Source organism: Gallinula chloropus, assembly GCF_964237585.1.
Source record: "Gallinula chloropus genome assembly, chromosome: 5".
Classification (NCBI taxonomy): domain Eukaryota; kingdom Metazoa; phylum Chordata; class Aves; order Gruiformes; family Rallidae; genus Gallinula; species Gallinula chloropus.
In genome coordinates this window covers 79471510-79483970 of record NC_140090.1, presented here as the reverse complement: position 1 = coordinate 79483970, position 12461 = coordinate 79471510, and the positions used below count along the sequence as shown (strand labels likewise).

The window sequence follows — 12461 nt, the reverse complement described above, 5'->3', positions numbered from 1 at the left end:
TCTTTTTGTACTTTTGACTCTACTAAGTTGTTCATCCATCAATTGTAAATATCAAGGAAATGTGCTCAAAGATCAGGCCCTGAAACATTTCTTCTTAAATCTTTACGTAGCACCAACTATAGAAATAAAACCCCAGGTTTTCAGTCATTAAAAAAGGAAAAAAAAACCCAACCCAAAGGATTTCAGACTTTCCTGAGAATCCCACCACGTGCTCTGCTGTACACAAACCTCTGTCAAAGGTATGGAGGAAGAACTCTGTGATCACAGGATCACAAGGTTGGAAAAGACCTTTAAGATCATCCAGTCCAACCGTTCCTGTCCTGTGCTAAATCAGATCCCTGAGCACCTCATCTCCCCTCTGTTAAACACGCCCAGGGCTGGGGACTCAGCCCCTCCCTGGGCAGCCTGTTCCACAGCCCCACAACTCTGCCAGGGAAGAACTTTCCCCTCACACCTGAGCTGACCCTGCCCTGGGGCAGCTTGAGCCCATTGCCCCTTGTCCCATCTCCTGTCCCCTGGCTGGAGAGACCATCGCCCACCTCTCTGCACCCTCCTGGCAGGGTGGGGTAGGTGGGGAGAAGGTCTCCCCTCAGCCTCCTCTTCTCCAGGCTCAACACCCCCAGCTCCCTCAGCTGCTCCTCAGAGGATTTGCCCTCCAGCCCCTTCCCCAGGCCTGGTTGCCCTTCTCTGCACTTGCTCCAGGACCTCAACATCCTTCTTATGGTGAGGAGCCCAGAACTGGACCCAGTACTCGAGGTGCAGCCTCACCAGTGCCCAGTCCAGGGGCACAATCCTCTCCCCAGATCTACTGGCCACACTATGTCTGGCACAAGCCAGGATGCCATTGGCCTTCTTGGCCGTCTGGGCACACTGCTGGCTCATATTCAGCCTGCAGTCACCCAACACCCCCAGGTCCTTCTCTTCCTGACAGCTCTCCAGCCAGTCTCCCCCAGCCTGCAGTGCTGCTGGGGGTTGTTCTGTCCCATGTGCAGCTCTCTACACTTGGCCTTGTCAACCTCATCCCCTTGGTCTCAGCCCATCAGTCCAGTCTGTTCAGACCCCTCTGAAGAGCCTCCCTACCCTCAGGCAGACCAACACTTCCTTCAGCTTTGTGTCCTCTGCAAACTTACTGAGGGAGCTTCAATCCCTTCATCCAGGCCATTGATAAAGACGTTACCAGTTCAGGCTCCTTGCTTACCAGCACGTTGACTGTACAGCTCATGCGGTTCTCCTTGTTCTCATCATGCATTATGGTCCTGTAGTCCAACAACCTCTCCATCAAGCGGACAACAAGCTTCACAAAATTCTCTCCACTCTTAGCAAGGTATTTGTGCTTTCTGCAGTGCTCCAGGAGACTGGAAAACCAATTACATTCGCTTTGTTAATCACAGGCAGGGAAGAAAAAAACCCCAACCTTGACTCAGGTGTAATTTTAAATATTGTGCATCATTAACAGATTTTAATTATTTCTGGGCTACAAAGTTCATTGTAGTCTAATTGCTCTCTCTCCTGACTTCCCAGTGACATAAATCTCACTGCTGATCAACACTTACATTTTGTCAAATAACACTTTGTACTGTTCATCTCCTCTGCCTCCTTCCACTTCGTGATCCAGTTTGGTGATGATCTCATTTTCAAACTATAATTAAACAAAGCAAGCGTAAATAATCAGATGGCAAATATTTCACTTTATTACTGTAGCCTCAATGCTTCACAGATTGGTTGGGTAGCTCGGTGCGACGTTTAGCTGCTATTTTAAAGCTTGATTGGCTTTAAGAGTTTGTGGCCTCTGGTATCAGACTGACCATGATGATCTCCTGCCCTACAAGGACAGTTTTTGCTGAATAAACCATCGGTCGTGTTGTTAAATGAAGTGTAAATATTTGCATTATGAGAAACTAAACAAGGAGATTAGGGACAAGAATGAGGGTGGAGTGGGGAGGGAAGAAGATGCAGAGCCAGGACAGAATGTCCCCTGCAATACCTGTAAGAGTGATAAAAATAAAACACAAAAGAGATGAAAGCTCTGAGAGAGAGGATATGTAACACCTCTGGCTGTCAACTCAGGCGGATGCACACCCTGGCATCACACATCCCTTTCCAGCACAGGGATGCTGGCTCCCAGAGAGGCACAACTGCAGCACCAAACCCATTCACAAGTTGCTGCAGAAGGGAAAGAAGTTGCTCCAAACAACCTCAGAGTAATATTTCAATTTGGGCAATAATAAAAGAATGCAAATTTAAGTGGGCACCAGAATGCATTTTAAACTCAAACCGGATCGTTCCCTGGGGTTGTAATGATTACAGAGGGTTTTACTTGTTGCTGCTGCATTCCCTGGGGCCCAGGTTAGAATCAGAGAAATCACAGAAACAGGGTTTTTTTTTCCCCATCACTTGCTTAAGCACTCCTGAGCTACTCTGAGGAGAAGCAAAGGGCCACCTGCACCAGAACAAAGCGTACTAACATTTTGTAAATGTCAAGAGATGTACTTTGCATCTGCAGTTAATATGAACAGCAGACAAGGTAGGGATGAAACACCCAACAGGACTGTCTGCAGCTCAGTACTTTCTCAACTGAGGAGACTGAGGAGACTGTGGGCTTGGCAGCCGCCCACAGACCCACTCCTGTCCCACTGCTTGAGCCATGAGCTTTCCTTCCCAGTGCTGCACGTCCCCACTCTATGCCATACCAGTAATGTAACAGCATTGCTTATTCTTTAGAGATTATTTCCACTGATCAAAGTGCCCACTTTAGTGGCAGGGGTATTGGCTGCTCTGTTAGAGCTGCCAAAGGCTGCCTGGTCTCTGTAACAGGGGAAGGCAGGCATTAGCTGAATTAGACTTCATTCACTGGCAGCAACAGCAAGGAGGCAACAAGGACAACCTTGAAGAGCATTGTGGTAGAGGTCATGTGCTAAAGATGGAGCTGATACCCGTGCTGAAAGGCAAAAATCACAATCTATGTAGTGGGAGGGAAAAAAATCCCCGCAGAGAGCCCTGCCAGCCCTGCAGACTGCTCACAACGGGCACCTGGGCAGCAGGACCACCACCTGGAGTATCCCAGACACTGGGGCAGAGGGGTCGAGCCCAGCCAGTCTTGCCAGGCAGGCTGAACCACAAGCAGTGCCATCCTGCTGGTGCTGCTGCCCTGGCACCACCACTCAGCGCCCCGACCAAGGGGCAGGGGGACATCGGGGTACATCAGGGGATGGGGACTTCCTACAGAGTCAGCCCTATGGGCAAGCTGAGGAAGACAAGCTGCTACCTCCAGCCAGCAGCAGGGCTCAGACTGGTTGGGCTAGGAAGAGAAACTGGACTTTTTTTAGTCTACACTGTGAAATTCTGCTGGCACGTGTATTTCAGTGAGGAGTGTGAGATCTCCCCTGCCAACTGACTTACACCACGATGAAACTCTGACGACAAGAAGAGTGCTGTTCTCCACCTTAATGTACATCACTTTGAGGAGGAGCAGCAGCAGTGTCCATCACTGATCTCATTCTGCCAACGTACTCTACCCACACAGTTCTACCTTGGCCAAGAGAGACGATCATACCATCTATACCAAGTACCAAACAGACATCACAGAATCACAGGGGTTGGAAGGGACCCCCAGAGCCCATGGGGTCAAACCCCCTGCCCAAGCAGGGTCCCTAGGACAGGGCACACAGGTCAGTGTCCAGATGGGTCTGGAATCTCTCCAGAGGAGACTCCACACCCCCTGGGCAGCCTGTCCCAGGGCTCCCTCACCCTCACTGGGAAGAAATTCTTCCCCATATTGGTGTGGAACTCCCTGTGCTCCAACTTGAGCCCATCGCCCCTTGTCCTGTCCTCACAGACACTGAGAAGAGGCTGCCCATGTCCCCCTGTGCCCCACACTTGAGATATTTATAAACATGAATAAGGTCCAGAAAAGGACAGAAACACTGGCTGGAAGAGTCCTCCAAGGTCATTTCATCCAACCTCCCAGGTGATGCAGGATGGCTGCCAACACCAGATCTGGCCAACTACGCCTTCCTTTAGCCAAGTACTGAACATCTCCACGGATGGATGATTGCACAGCCTCTCTCAGTAACCTGTTCCACTCTCTCCCCACCTTCCTTGTGAAGAAATGAATGAAAAGTGAAGTGAAATAAGGTTTTTAACACAATGAATCCATTATTCAAAAAATGACAAGAAAATGAGAAAAGGAAGAATAATGCAATCCACCCCCTCCACGAAGCAAACAAAAGCTGAAACACGTTCCCATAGTACAAGGACATGTCAAGGAAAACACTGAGGCAACACAGTGATGAAACAGAGAAGTCACAAAATTCATGTTCTCTAATGAGACCAGAAAGAAATTGACTTTCTATACCAATGTGAAAAATGACACTTGCTGCCAGTAGGAGCCCTTTAGGTGATATATTTTTTAGCAAGAGATTATTCATATGAAGAAGAGCAATTACATTTGTCATACAGGATCCTGAATATCTTCATGATATCATTTTTACTTAAGTTTCTGTGAATCTAGGTTCTGTTGGGCCATCCCAATTACAAGATGGACATGGAGCTGTTGGAGCAAGTCCAGAGGAGGTCATGGAGATGGTCTGAGGGCTGAAATATGTCTGGACAGAGACAAGCTGGGAGAGTTGGGGCGGTTCAGCCTGGAGATGGCTTCAGGGAGACCTCCAAGCACCTTCCAGTCCCTTGAGGGGCTCCAGGAGAGCTGGAGAGGGATGAGGACAAGGGCAGGGAGGGCCAGGGGAATGGCCTTTAGCTGCAGGAGGGCAGCTGGAGAGGAGCTGGGGAGCAGAAACCCTTCCCAGGGAGGGGGGAGGCCCTGGCACAGGGTGCCCAGAGAAGTTGGGGCTGCCCCGGGATCCCTGGCAGGGCTCAAGGTCGGTTTGGATGGGGCTTTGGGCACCCTGGGCTGGTGGGGGTGTCCCTGCCTGTGGCAGGGAAGTACTGTGGGGATTTGAGGGCCCTGCCCATCCAAACCAGCCTGGGATTCCATGAGCTCCCTAACATCCCTCACGGGTTGAAGGGGGTTAGACTTGTGACATTTCTGGAGCTGTACCAATTACTAACAGTATCTTTGCTGTTCAACCATTCTCAATACTTTTCCAGAATCAGTAAGGTGCAGATCATGCAAGCCTGATGACTAAGTGTCAGTTAGCATAGTTGTAATTCCTTCTGCACTCTTTCCACAGAGGAAAGATTCATGAACAGAAGTTGAGGTTTACAGAGCTATCGCCTTCCACGATGGGAGTAAGAACACGGCTCTGGAGATACACGAGCTCTGGGACACCACATCTGGCATCTCTTGAGAAAGCATCAATTTTTCCTGCACACAGCAGCCTGAAATTTACTCCCAGGTGAAGAAGTGCCAAATTTTCAGTGTTTTCCTTACAGCCAGTGACACTTGCTACGTACAGCTCCTTCTGGAGGTGTAGGGGTTGTATAGGGCACCATCAGTGAGATGAGATTCATATCTCTCTGTTGACAGTGAAAGCTTGAGGGGTGATATTAGGAAGATTACAGGAAACTATTATCAACTTCTCCTTGCAGTTGATCAAGATCTCAGCTCCTCTTTAGGACGCGTGCTTGTACTTGAGCAAAGAGTATATCCACTACCTCATCTGTCTGTTACAATCTCCCATCTGGAGGAAATAAATCACAGTAAGCTACCAAGCATCTTCAAATGTCAGCTCAACTAATCACTTGTGGTTTTAGGTTTACCTAAAGTGTGGTCAGGCATATTTGCACCACTGACTGACAATTTAATCTAGCTGGAGATGAGGAGGATTTCCAATCCTCCGAGCTGCTATAAATTTGTTTTGATATGGGATAATAATGAATTTGCCACATAAAATTCAAGTGACAAATAGCACCACTGGAAATTATTCCTAATGCAGGAAAAGCAAGGGGGTACTGGGAAACTTTGTTCAAAGGCCGTGATGAGAGATGGTGGCAATTCCCAACAGTTTTGTCCATTCCCTTTCCTATTGTCCCATAGTGTCCTGGTCACCAAACAGATCTGGCAGGTTATTTTGGAGGTTTCTGGACTTTCTGTGTTGCCTTCCTCCCTTATAAAGAATTAATATGGAATTATAGGTTCTAGAAGTGTTAGGGATTCAGATAAACCAGATATTCCTTATTAATGAGAATGATACAGATTTCAATTTCATTGATAACCAACAGGAAATTACACTGCAATTAAAAATGCTAGTATGACTGCCTTGATGGTGCTGGATTTTTAGATGTGAGATATCAATTAAAAGGGTTTCCTCTCTATTCCTTCTGGTCTTTATCGACTTAATTCCCTTCGTGACAGAACACTAGCTAGAGGTATTTCAGCTGCACCCATGGTTTTATTTTAGTAACCATAGGCAGTATATGCCTTGGTTTATTATGCATTTCTGTATGATTCTGCATGATGCATTCATTGCTTATTCATTTCTGTATCATTTTTCCACTTTCCTGGCTACGATTCCATTGTGGGAGTATCATTCTGACTGGCAGGAAATAGGCCAGGAGCTGCTGCATTTTGGGGGTTCTTTCCTCAGATCATTACTGTCACAGCACCCCTCGCTCTCACAGAGTAAGAACACATGCTGGAGCTTGCATGCTTCTGCTGCTGATGTCACAGTGAGGGTGAGGGAGCCCTGGGACAGGCTGCCCAGGGGGTGTGGAGTCTCCTTCTCTGGAGAGATTCCAGCCCCGTCTGGACACTGACCTGTGTGCCCTGTCCTAGGGACCCTGCTTGGGCAGGGGGTTGGACCAGATGGTCTCTGGAGGTCCCTTCTAACCCCTGTGATTCTGTGAGACGCTGATGGATGCAGATCAGTGCAAATCCCAGATATATGGGAGTCTGAATTTCTCCCTGCTCACTGCTGCAGCACAGGGCACGCCTCTCAGATTTTACTTTGGAGGGTTACAGTCCTTCCTCCCTTCCTACTTGATAAGAAATGGAATTATGTTGGGGAAGACAGGCTGGGGTAATGCTTCTGCCTCAGCCCCTCACCTCATTTTGTTCATCAGCATTTTTGGCTCTTCAAGTAAGTCACTTCCACTAATTAATTAGTACAAGGTGAGTTAAAAGCCATCGTATTACGATGCGGTGCCATGAGACAGGGAGAACCCACCCAGCATCTTCCCTGCCTCCTCCCTTTTCCTCCACGCTCCGTTTTGTACTGGTTCCTGCACCGGCACCCCTCTCTGAGAGGGATCAGCTCAGAACAACCAGACCATCACCTCAGCAACGACCCAGGTCCTGAAAAGCTAAGTTAAAGTTCTGGGTAGGCAAACAAACAGCAGCCCCCGTGGGAAATGGAGCCACAGCAAGCGACAGCTGGAAGGGCCGGGGCTTTGTGTGCTCTGAATTCCAGCAGAATTACTGCTTCAGGATGAACTTTCCCTCCTGCTGTCACCACGGGATCCATCACGCTCACCTGACCAGGCCTTGAACAATCAAACCAATTCTCTTTCATCGCTCCTCTGGCTCTGACATATTCCCTTTGATCTGGAGGGTTGGCTGGCAGAGCAGAGCAGGGAAGGAGGCATTTTCCTCTACAGCAAGCTCCAGTCCCACACCGGCTTCAGCATCAGGCTCCTGCTTTGAGGCACAGGCTACTTTGAAGCCTTATATAGTCTTCAAAGCACTTTAAGAGGGAGAGGACACAAACGGGCAACTCCAGCTTTTAATTCATTCAGCTGTTAATTTACTTCCACAAAAACCAGTGGGATTTGTCTCCTGTTCCTTCTCACTATATACTGGAAGAACAAAACCACCCCCATTCTGCCCAATACAGGTGTTACCAGGTAAACCAATTCATACTGAAATTAAAACTGTCATGGGGAAAGCTGCCTGTTTCTAACACCAGCCATGGCAGCACAGAACTTCTGCAGAGAAATTTCAAATCCTCCCCCACAAATCAGGAGGTTTATTCATCTGTTGGAGAAGCAGAGCCAATCTAAACCCTTGCTGATGTGACTAATAAGGTTCAATAACTGGATTTCTGGGAGATAAGTTTCACTGCAGCCAACCATTCAGTTTTGAAGTTCTCTCTGAAAGTGATGCTGGACACTAATAATTGGTAGTTGCACGGAGATGACGCACACTACACCACACTGACACGTTAAGGGTGAAAGCTTGCCTAGGTACTGGTAACACTTCAATTCTTTTCTATCTATTTCTGTCATTTAAACACAAAAGAGACAAAAAATACAAGCAGGGAAGCTGCAGCTCACTTTAGTTCCTGAGGAAACCATGGAGCAAGCCCTTGGGAAAGCTATTTCCAGGTATGGGGAGGGAGAGAAGGTGACTGGCAAAGGCTGATGTAGATTTACTGAGGGTAAATCACATCTGACCAACCTGACTGCCTTCTGTGATGAAACCATCTGCTCAGGAGGTGAAGAGCTGTGGTTGTCACGATCTTATTAGATGGTCACTCAAAACATACTTGTTGACAAGTTGGTAAGATACAGGCTGGACAGAGAGACTACAAGGTGGGTGGAAAAAGTGGCTCAACTGCTGCTCTCAAAGGGTGCTGGTTTAATTACTTGGACAGTATGAGAGACAGACAAGAAGGGATGGCATGATATTTAAGGAAGAGAAGCTTGAAGTCCTGAATCTGGGATGACATAGTTGCAAGCAGCAGTACAAGATGCTCTACTGGAAAGGACATGGTGGACAGCAAGCTGAAAATGAAAAAGGAGGGTGTCCCTTCTGTGGAGACAAAACGCATCCTTGATTTCACTAACAAGAGTACAGCTAGAAGAACAACAGCGTGATTCCACTTGTTGGGCCATGGCTGGAATACCATGTCCACCTTTGGCTCCTCCAGCTTGAGAGATGCTGAAAAATTGGAGATGGTCTAACAGAGGGCCACCAGGATGAGAAGTGTTGGAGAACCTGGCCCCAAGAATGGCTGAAGGAATTGGGTTTGTTCAGCCTAGAGAAAAGCAGACTCGAGGCTTCCAACACCTAAACAAGGAGATGGAGTAACTCTATTTACAAGGAGGAGCAGTGACAACACGAGCAGGAAACAGGCACAAGTGGATTCAGGGAGATTCCTACTGAATATAATATGGTATTTAAAAGTCTTAAACATTGGAATAAGTCGCCTGAAGAAGTGGTGAAACCTCCCTCACTGGAAATAGTCAATACTGAGCTTTATATGGCCCCAGATAATCCATCCTAAAGCCCAGTTTGGTCCAGATTACTTCCAGACATCCCATCCAACCTAGATTTTTCTACAATTCTCTGCTTTTCACAAGCTGTGATCTTCATTCCCCAAAGACCAATCTGAGATACTCAGCAAACCATACAACTACATTATCTGCAAAGCCATAAATGGACAGATTGATTATTCCTGGTTAGACGTAAAGTCTTCACTCCAAATGCACTGAGAAAAGGTTTCCTGCCTCTGCACCTGTCCTATCCATGCTCCAGAATCACAGAATGGCTAGGTTGGAAAAGACCTTTAAGATCATCGAGTCCAACCATAATAAGTCCATAAAGAAAGAAGCTATACTGACATAGGAAATTGATGTCGAGTACCTACAGTCCAAGACATCTCTGCCTTAAGCATGAGGCATTTTTCTTCTCAAAAAGGCAAAAAAGAATTTGTGTGAAATATTTAAGACGTTCATTTATTAAAACCACCCAACTATTCCAGACGAAGCTGGTTTCCTTCTGTCAAGGAAATATAGGGCCATAAATTTAGCTATAAAGTTAGCCTGGGATTTTTCATGATCCATATAATTGTACAAATAAAAAATGACAAGCAACAAAAGAGAGCATCTGACAGGGAGCTGCTTAAATGGCATCCCAGTGAGCATTTCAATCTTTACAGTATCACCGGAGTCACACGTAAGAAAGAATGATTATGCAGTGATTGGATGGATCCAAACTCTAGTTCACAACCTCTCCACACACCACCCAGCACAAAGCAAATCAAAGACATAAAGCTGATGCCGTTTCCCTTTCTTAAGCCTCCCAACACAGATACTCATTTCTTCTGGCTAGAGATTTATTAGGAGCCAGTTATGAATGACAGTTCATGAAAAAGTATGCAAAAGGATAAGTTTTTCATCCAAGAAATAAACCTGCCAATATAAAGGGTGGGGGGGAAAAAGTAAACAACACACATCAAATTTTATTGCAAAATTCACAAGGTCATATCCTGAACTGCCAGAAATCTCACAGAGGAGCTATGCTGGCTTATAGGGTAACGCTCCCCAGCCTAACTAGTCTTACAGTCAATCCTTATGGAAAGTTTCAAGGGAAAGAAGGTCAAATGAACGATGCCAAGAAACTTTCTCTTTCTCTCCACTTGTCTCTCAAAAGTCAATGCTGTCAGGGTACGATTGCATGGGTGTAATTTGAGGACTTTTCTCAGCATGTTAAAATAAAATAGAATTAAAAGGCTGTATTAGTACTTGTGCTTCTGCAGCGCTCACATACCATGAAGAAACAGCCACCCTGACTGGATGGCTTTTTTTCCCCCTCTTGAAAATCCATAAAATGTAGAGCATCAAAATTACAAGCTCCTAGAGATGATGAGTTCTTACAGGTTATAGTATCTTTTGCCACATTATCAGGCTTCCTTTATGTCCAATTTAACTCAGAAGCAGATTCCTTTTCTGAGTCACAGTGAAAATTGAAGGCATCTGTCTCTGCTCCCCTTTTGTACCACAAAGAAAGGTTTCATTTACTTCACACAAATTTTTCCCTCAATAAGGATTTCAAACCGACAGATGAAAACTCTACAGCCACTCAGGAGTTATAGAAGGATAAGCAGCTCCATAATTAGATTATTCTTTAGGAAAAGAAGAAATAACAAAAATCCTTCAGTTTTGTTGAAGGATAGTTAAATCTTCATTACAAACTTTAAATATCTCTTGCTTACTACTTACCATCTGGAAGCTCCTAGTAGAATGAAACTCACACTGCATCATATCAAAAAAGATTGGGATCGTGGCTTTTCGAAGTTCGGTTTCGGGGATCAGCGTCATTTCTAGGATAGGTCCCACCATTTCTGGGATGAATTTGATTTTATGCTGGCCTGTAAGAGAGAAGGCACTTTTCAGAGTGAACAAACATCCAGTGACTTTGGGAGAACTGTTGTAAAAGCCTTAAAGATCCTCATACAGCATTAAACCACTATTTTTTAATAGCTGGTTGTACTGAAACATTTGCTGCTCCTTATGCCAGAAGAGGCGATGTGTGCACCTAAATTAATAGGATTTTAACTGGAACTTCCCACATTTCCCACAGAACACCCATATCTGCATGTTCCTACCACGTTCCAATTTGCTGGGTGTTTTTTTTGTTTAAATACAACTTACAGTTGGGAGAGGGAGAGGCTAAAGGCACCTCACTGGTATTAACTTTGCCTTCTGCATCTTCCGCAGCGCACAGAATGTTCTCTGTGTCAGTCTATCAGAGTGTCAGAGTTACACAGCCTCGAGACACAGAACTACATCTCACCAAGCCAAGGAGATGTCTTCTTTCTTTGAGAGCTGATCTAACTGACAAACTTTACTTCGCATTTATCTTCCTGAGAGAAAACTGCACCCTCCCCCCCCCCCCAGCTCTCCCTGCTACGCTCTCCGTGCATGGAACAGAAATTAAACCTTACTGGGAACATGGCATCTAATAAATATTGTACCAGGTAACATCATCCAGTTACTGTTCCTATTAGTAGCTGACATACAGAGAATGCAGATGATCACAGAATCACAGAACTGTAGGGGTTGGAAGGGACCTCCAGGGATCATCAGGTCCAACCCCCTGCCAAAGCAGGGTCCCTAGGACAGGTCACACAGGTCGGTGTCCAGACGGGGCTGGAATCTCTCCAGAGAAGGAGACTCCACACCCCCTGGGCAGCCTGTCCCAGGGCTCCCTCACCCTCACCAGAAGCTCTTCCGCATAGCAATGCAGAACTCCCTGTGCTCCAGCTTGAGCCCATCGCCCCTTGTCCTGTCCCCACAGACACTGAGAAGGGGGCTGCCCATGGCCCCCTGTGTCCCACACTTAAGATATTTATAACCATTAATAAGATTCGCATTCTGCAAATTATCTGTTCCACAAGTCCAAAGACAGATGCTGGTGTAGAGCAGCATAACAGAGCTCCAGGCAGAAGTTTAGAAGATACAAAGACATTGCCCCCCTCAGTAAGAGGCTGGGATTCCTCTGAACCTCATGGCGCAAGCAGCGTTAACTGAGGTACACAACCAGGCCCATACACTGTTCACACATCCCCTGCTGGGGTTCAGACCAGAGCTCTCCAGAACTGAGCTCATTTAAGGAACCCTCAAGCTTCCTCCACGTGATGACTCTTGTTTCGCACTCTAGATACCAGTGGCATACAACAGAAACAGGTTTTGCCTCATTTACACTCCACTGAGCTACACCAGTACAGTGATAAGTGCAGAAGTCTCTAAGTAGGAAGTTTCACTTCTGACCAAAACTAGCA

General features: G+C 46.5%; 1 protein-coding gene across 10 annotated transcripts in view; it reads right to left on the bottom strand.

Annotated features, from left to right (window-relative positions):
* DOCK1 (dedicator of cytokinesis 1) overlaps nucleotides 1-12461 on the bottom strand; it is a gene marked incomplete at its 5' end in the record, with an annotated part of 301045 nt that overhangs the window by 63423 nt on the left and 225161 nt on the right. For all 10 annotated transcript variants that reach the window (XM_084265218.1, XM_084265212.1, XM_084265214.1 and 7 more), the window contains 3 exons: nucleotides 1199-1355; nucleotides 1554-1639; nucleotides 10900-11048. In XM_084265218.1, the coding sequence (XP_084121344.1) occupies nucleotides 1199-1355; nucleotides 1554-1639; nucleotides 10900-11048 (392 nt within the window). The remainder of the gene's footprint in view (nucleotides 1-1198; nucleotides 1356-1553; nucleotides 1640-10899; nucleotides 11049-12461) is intronic.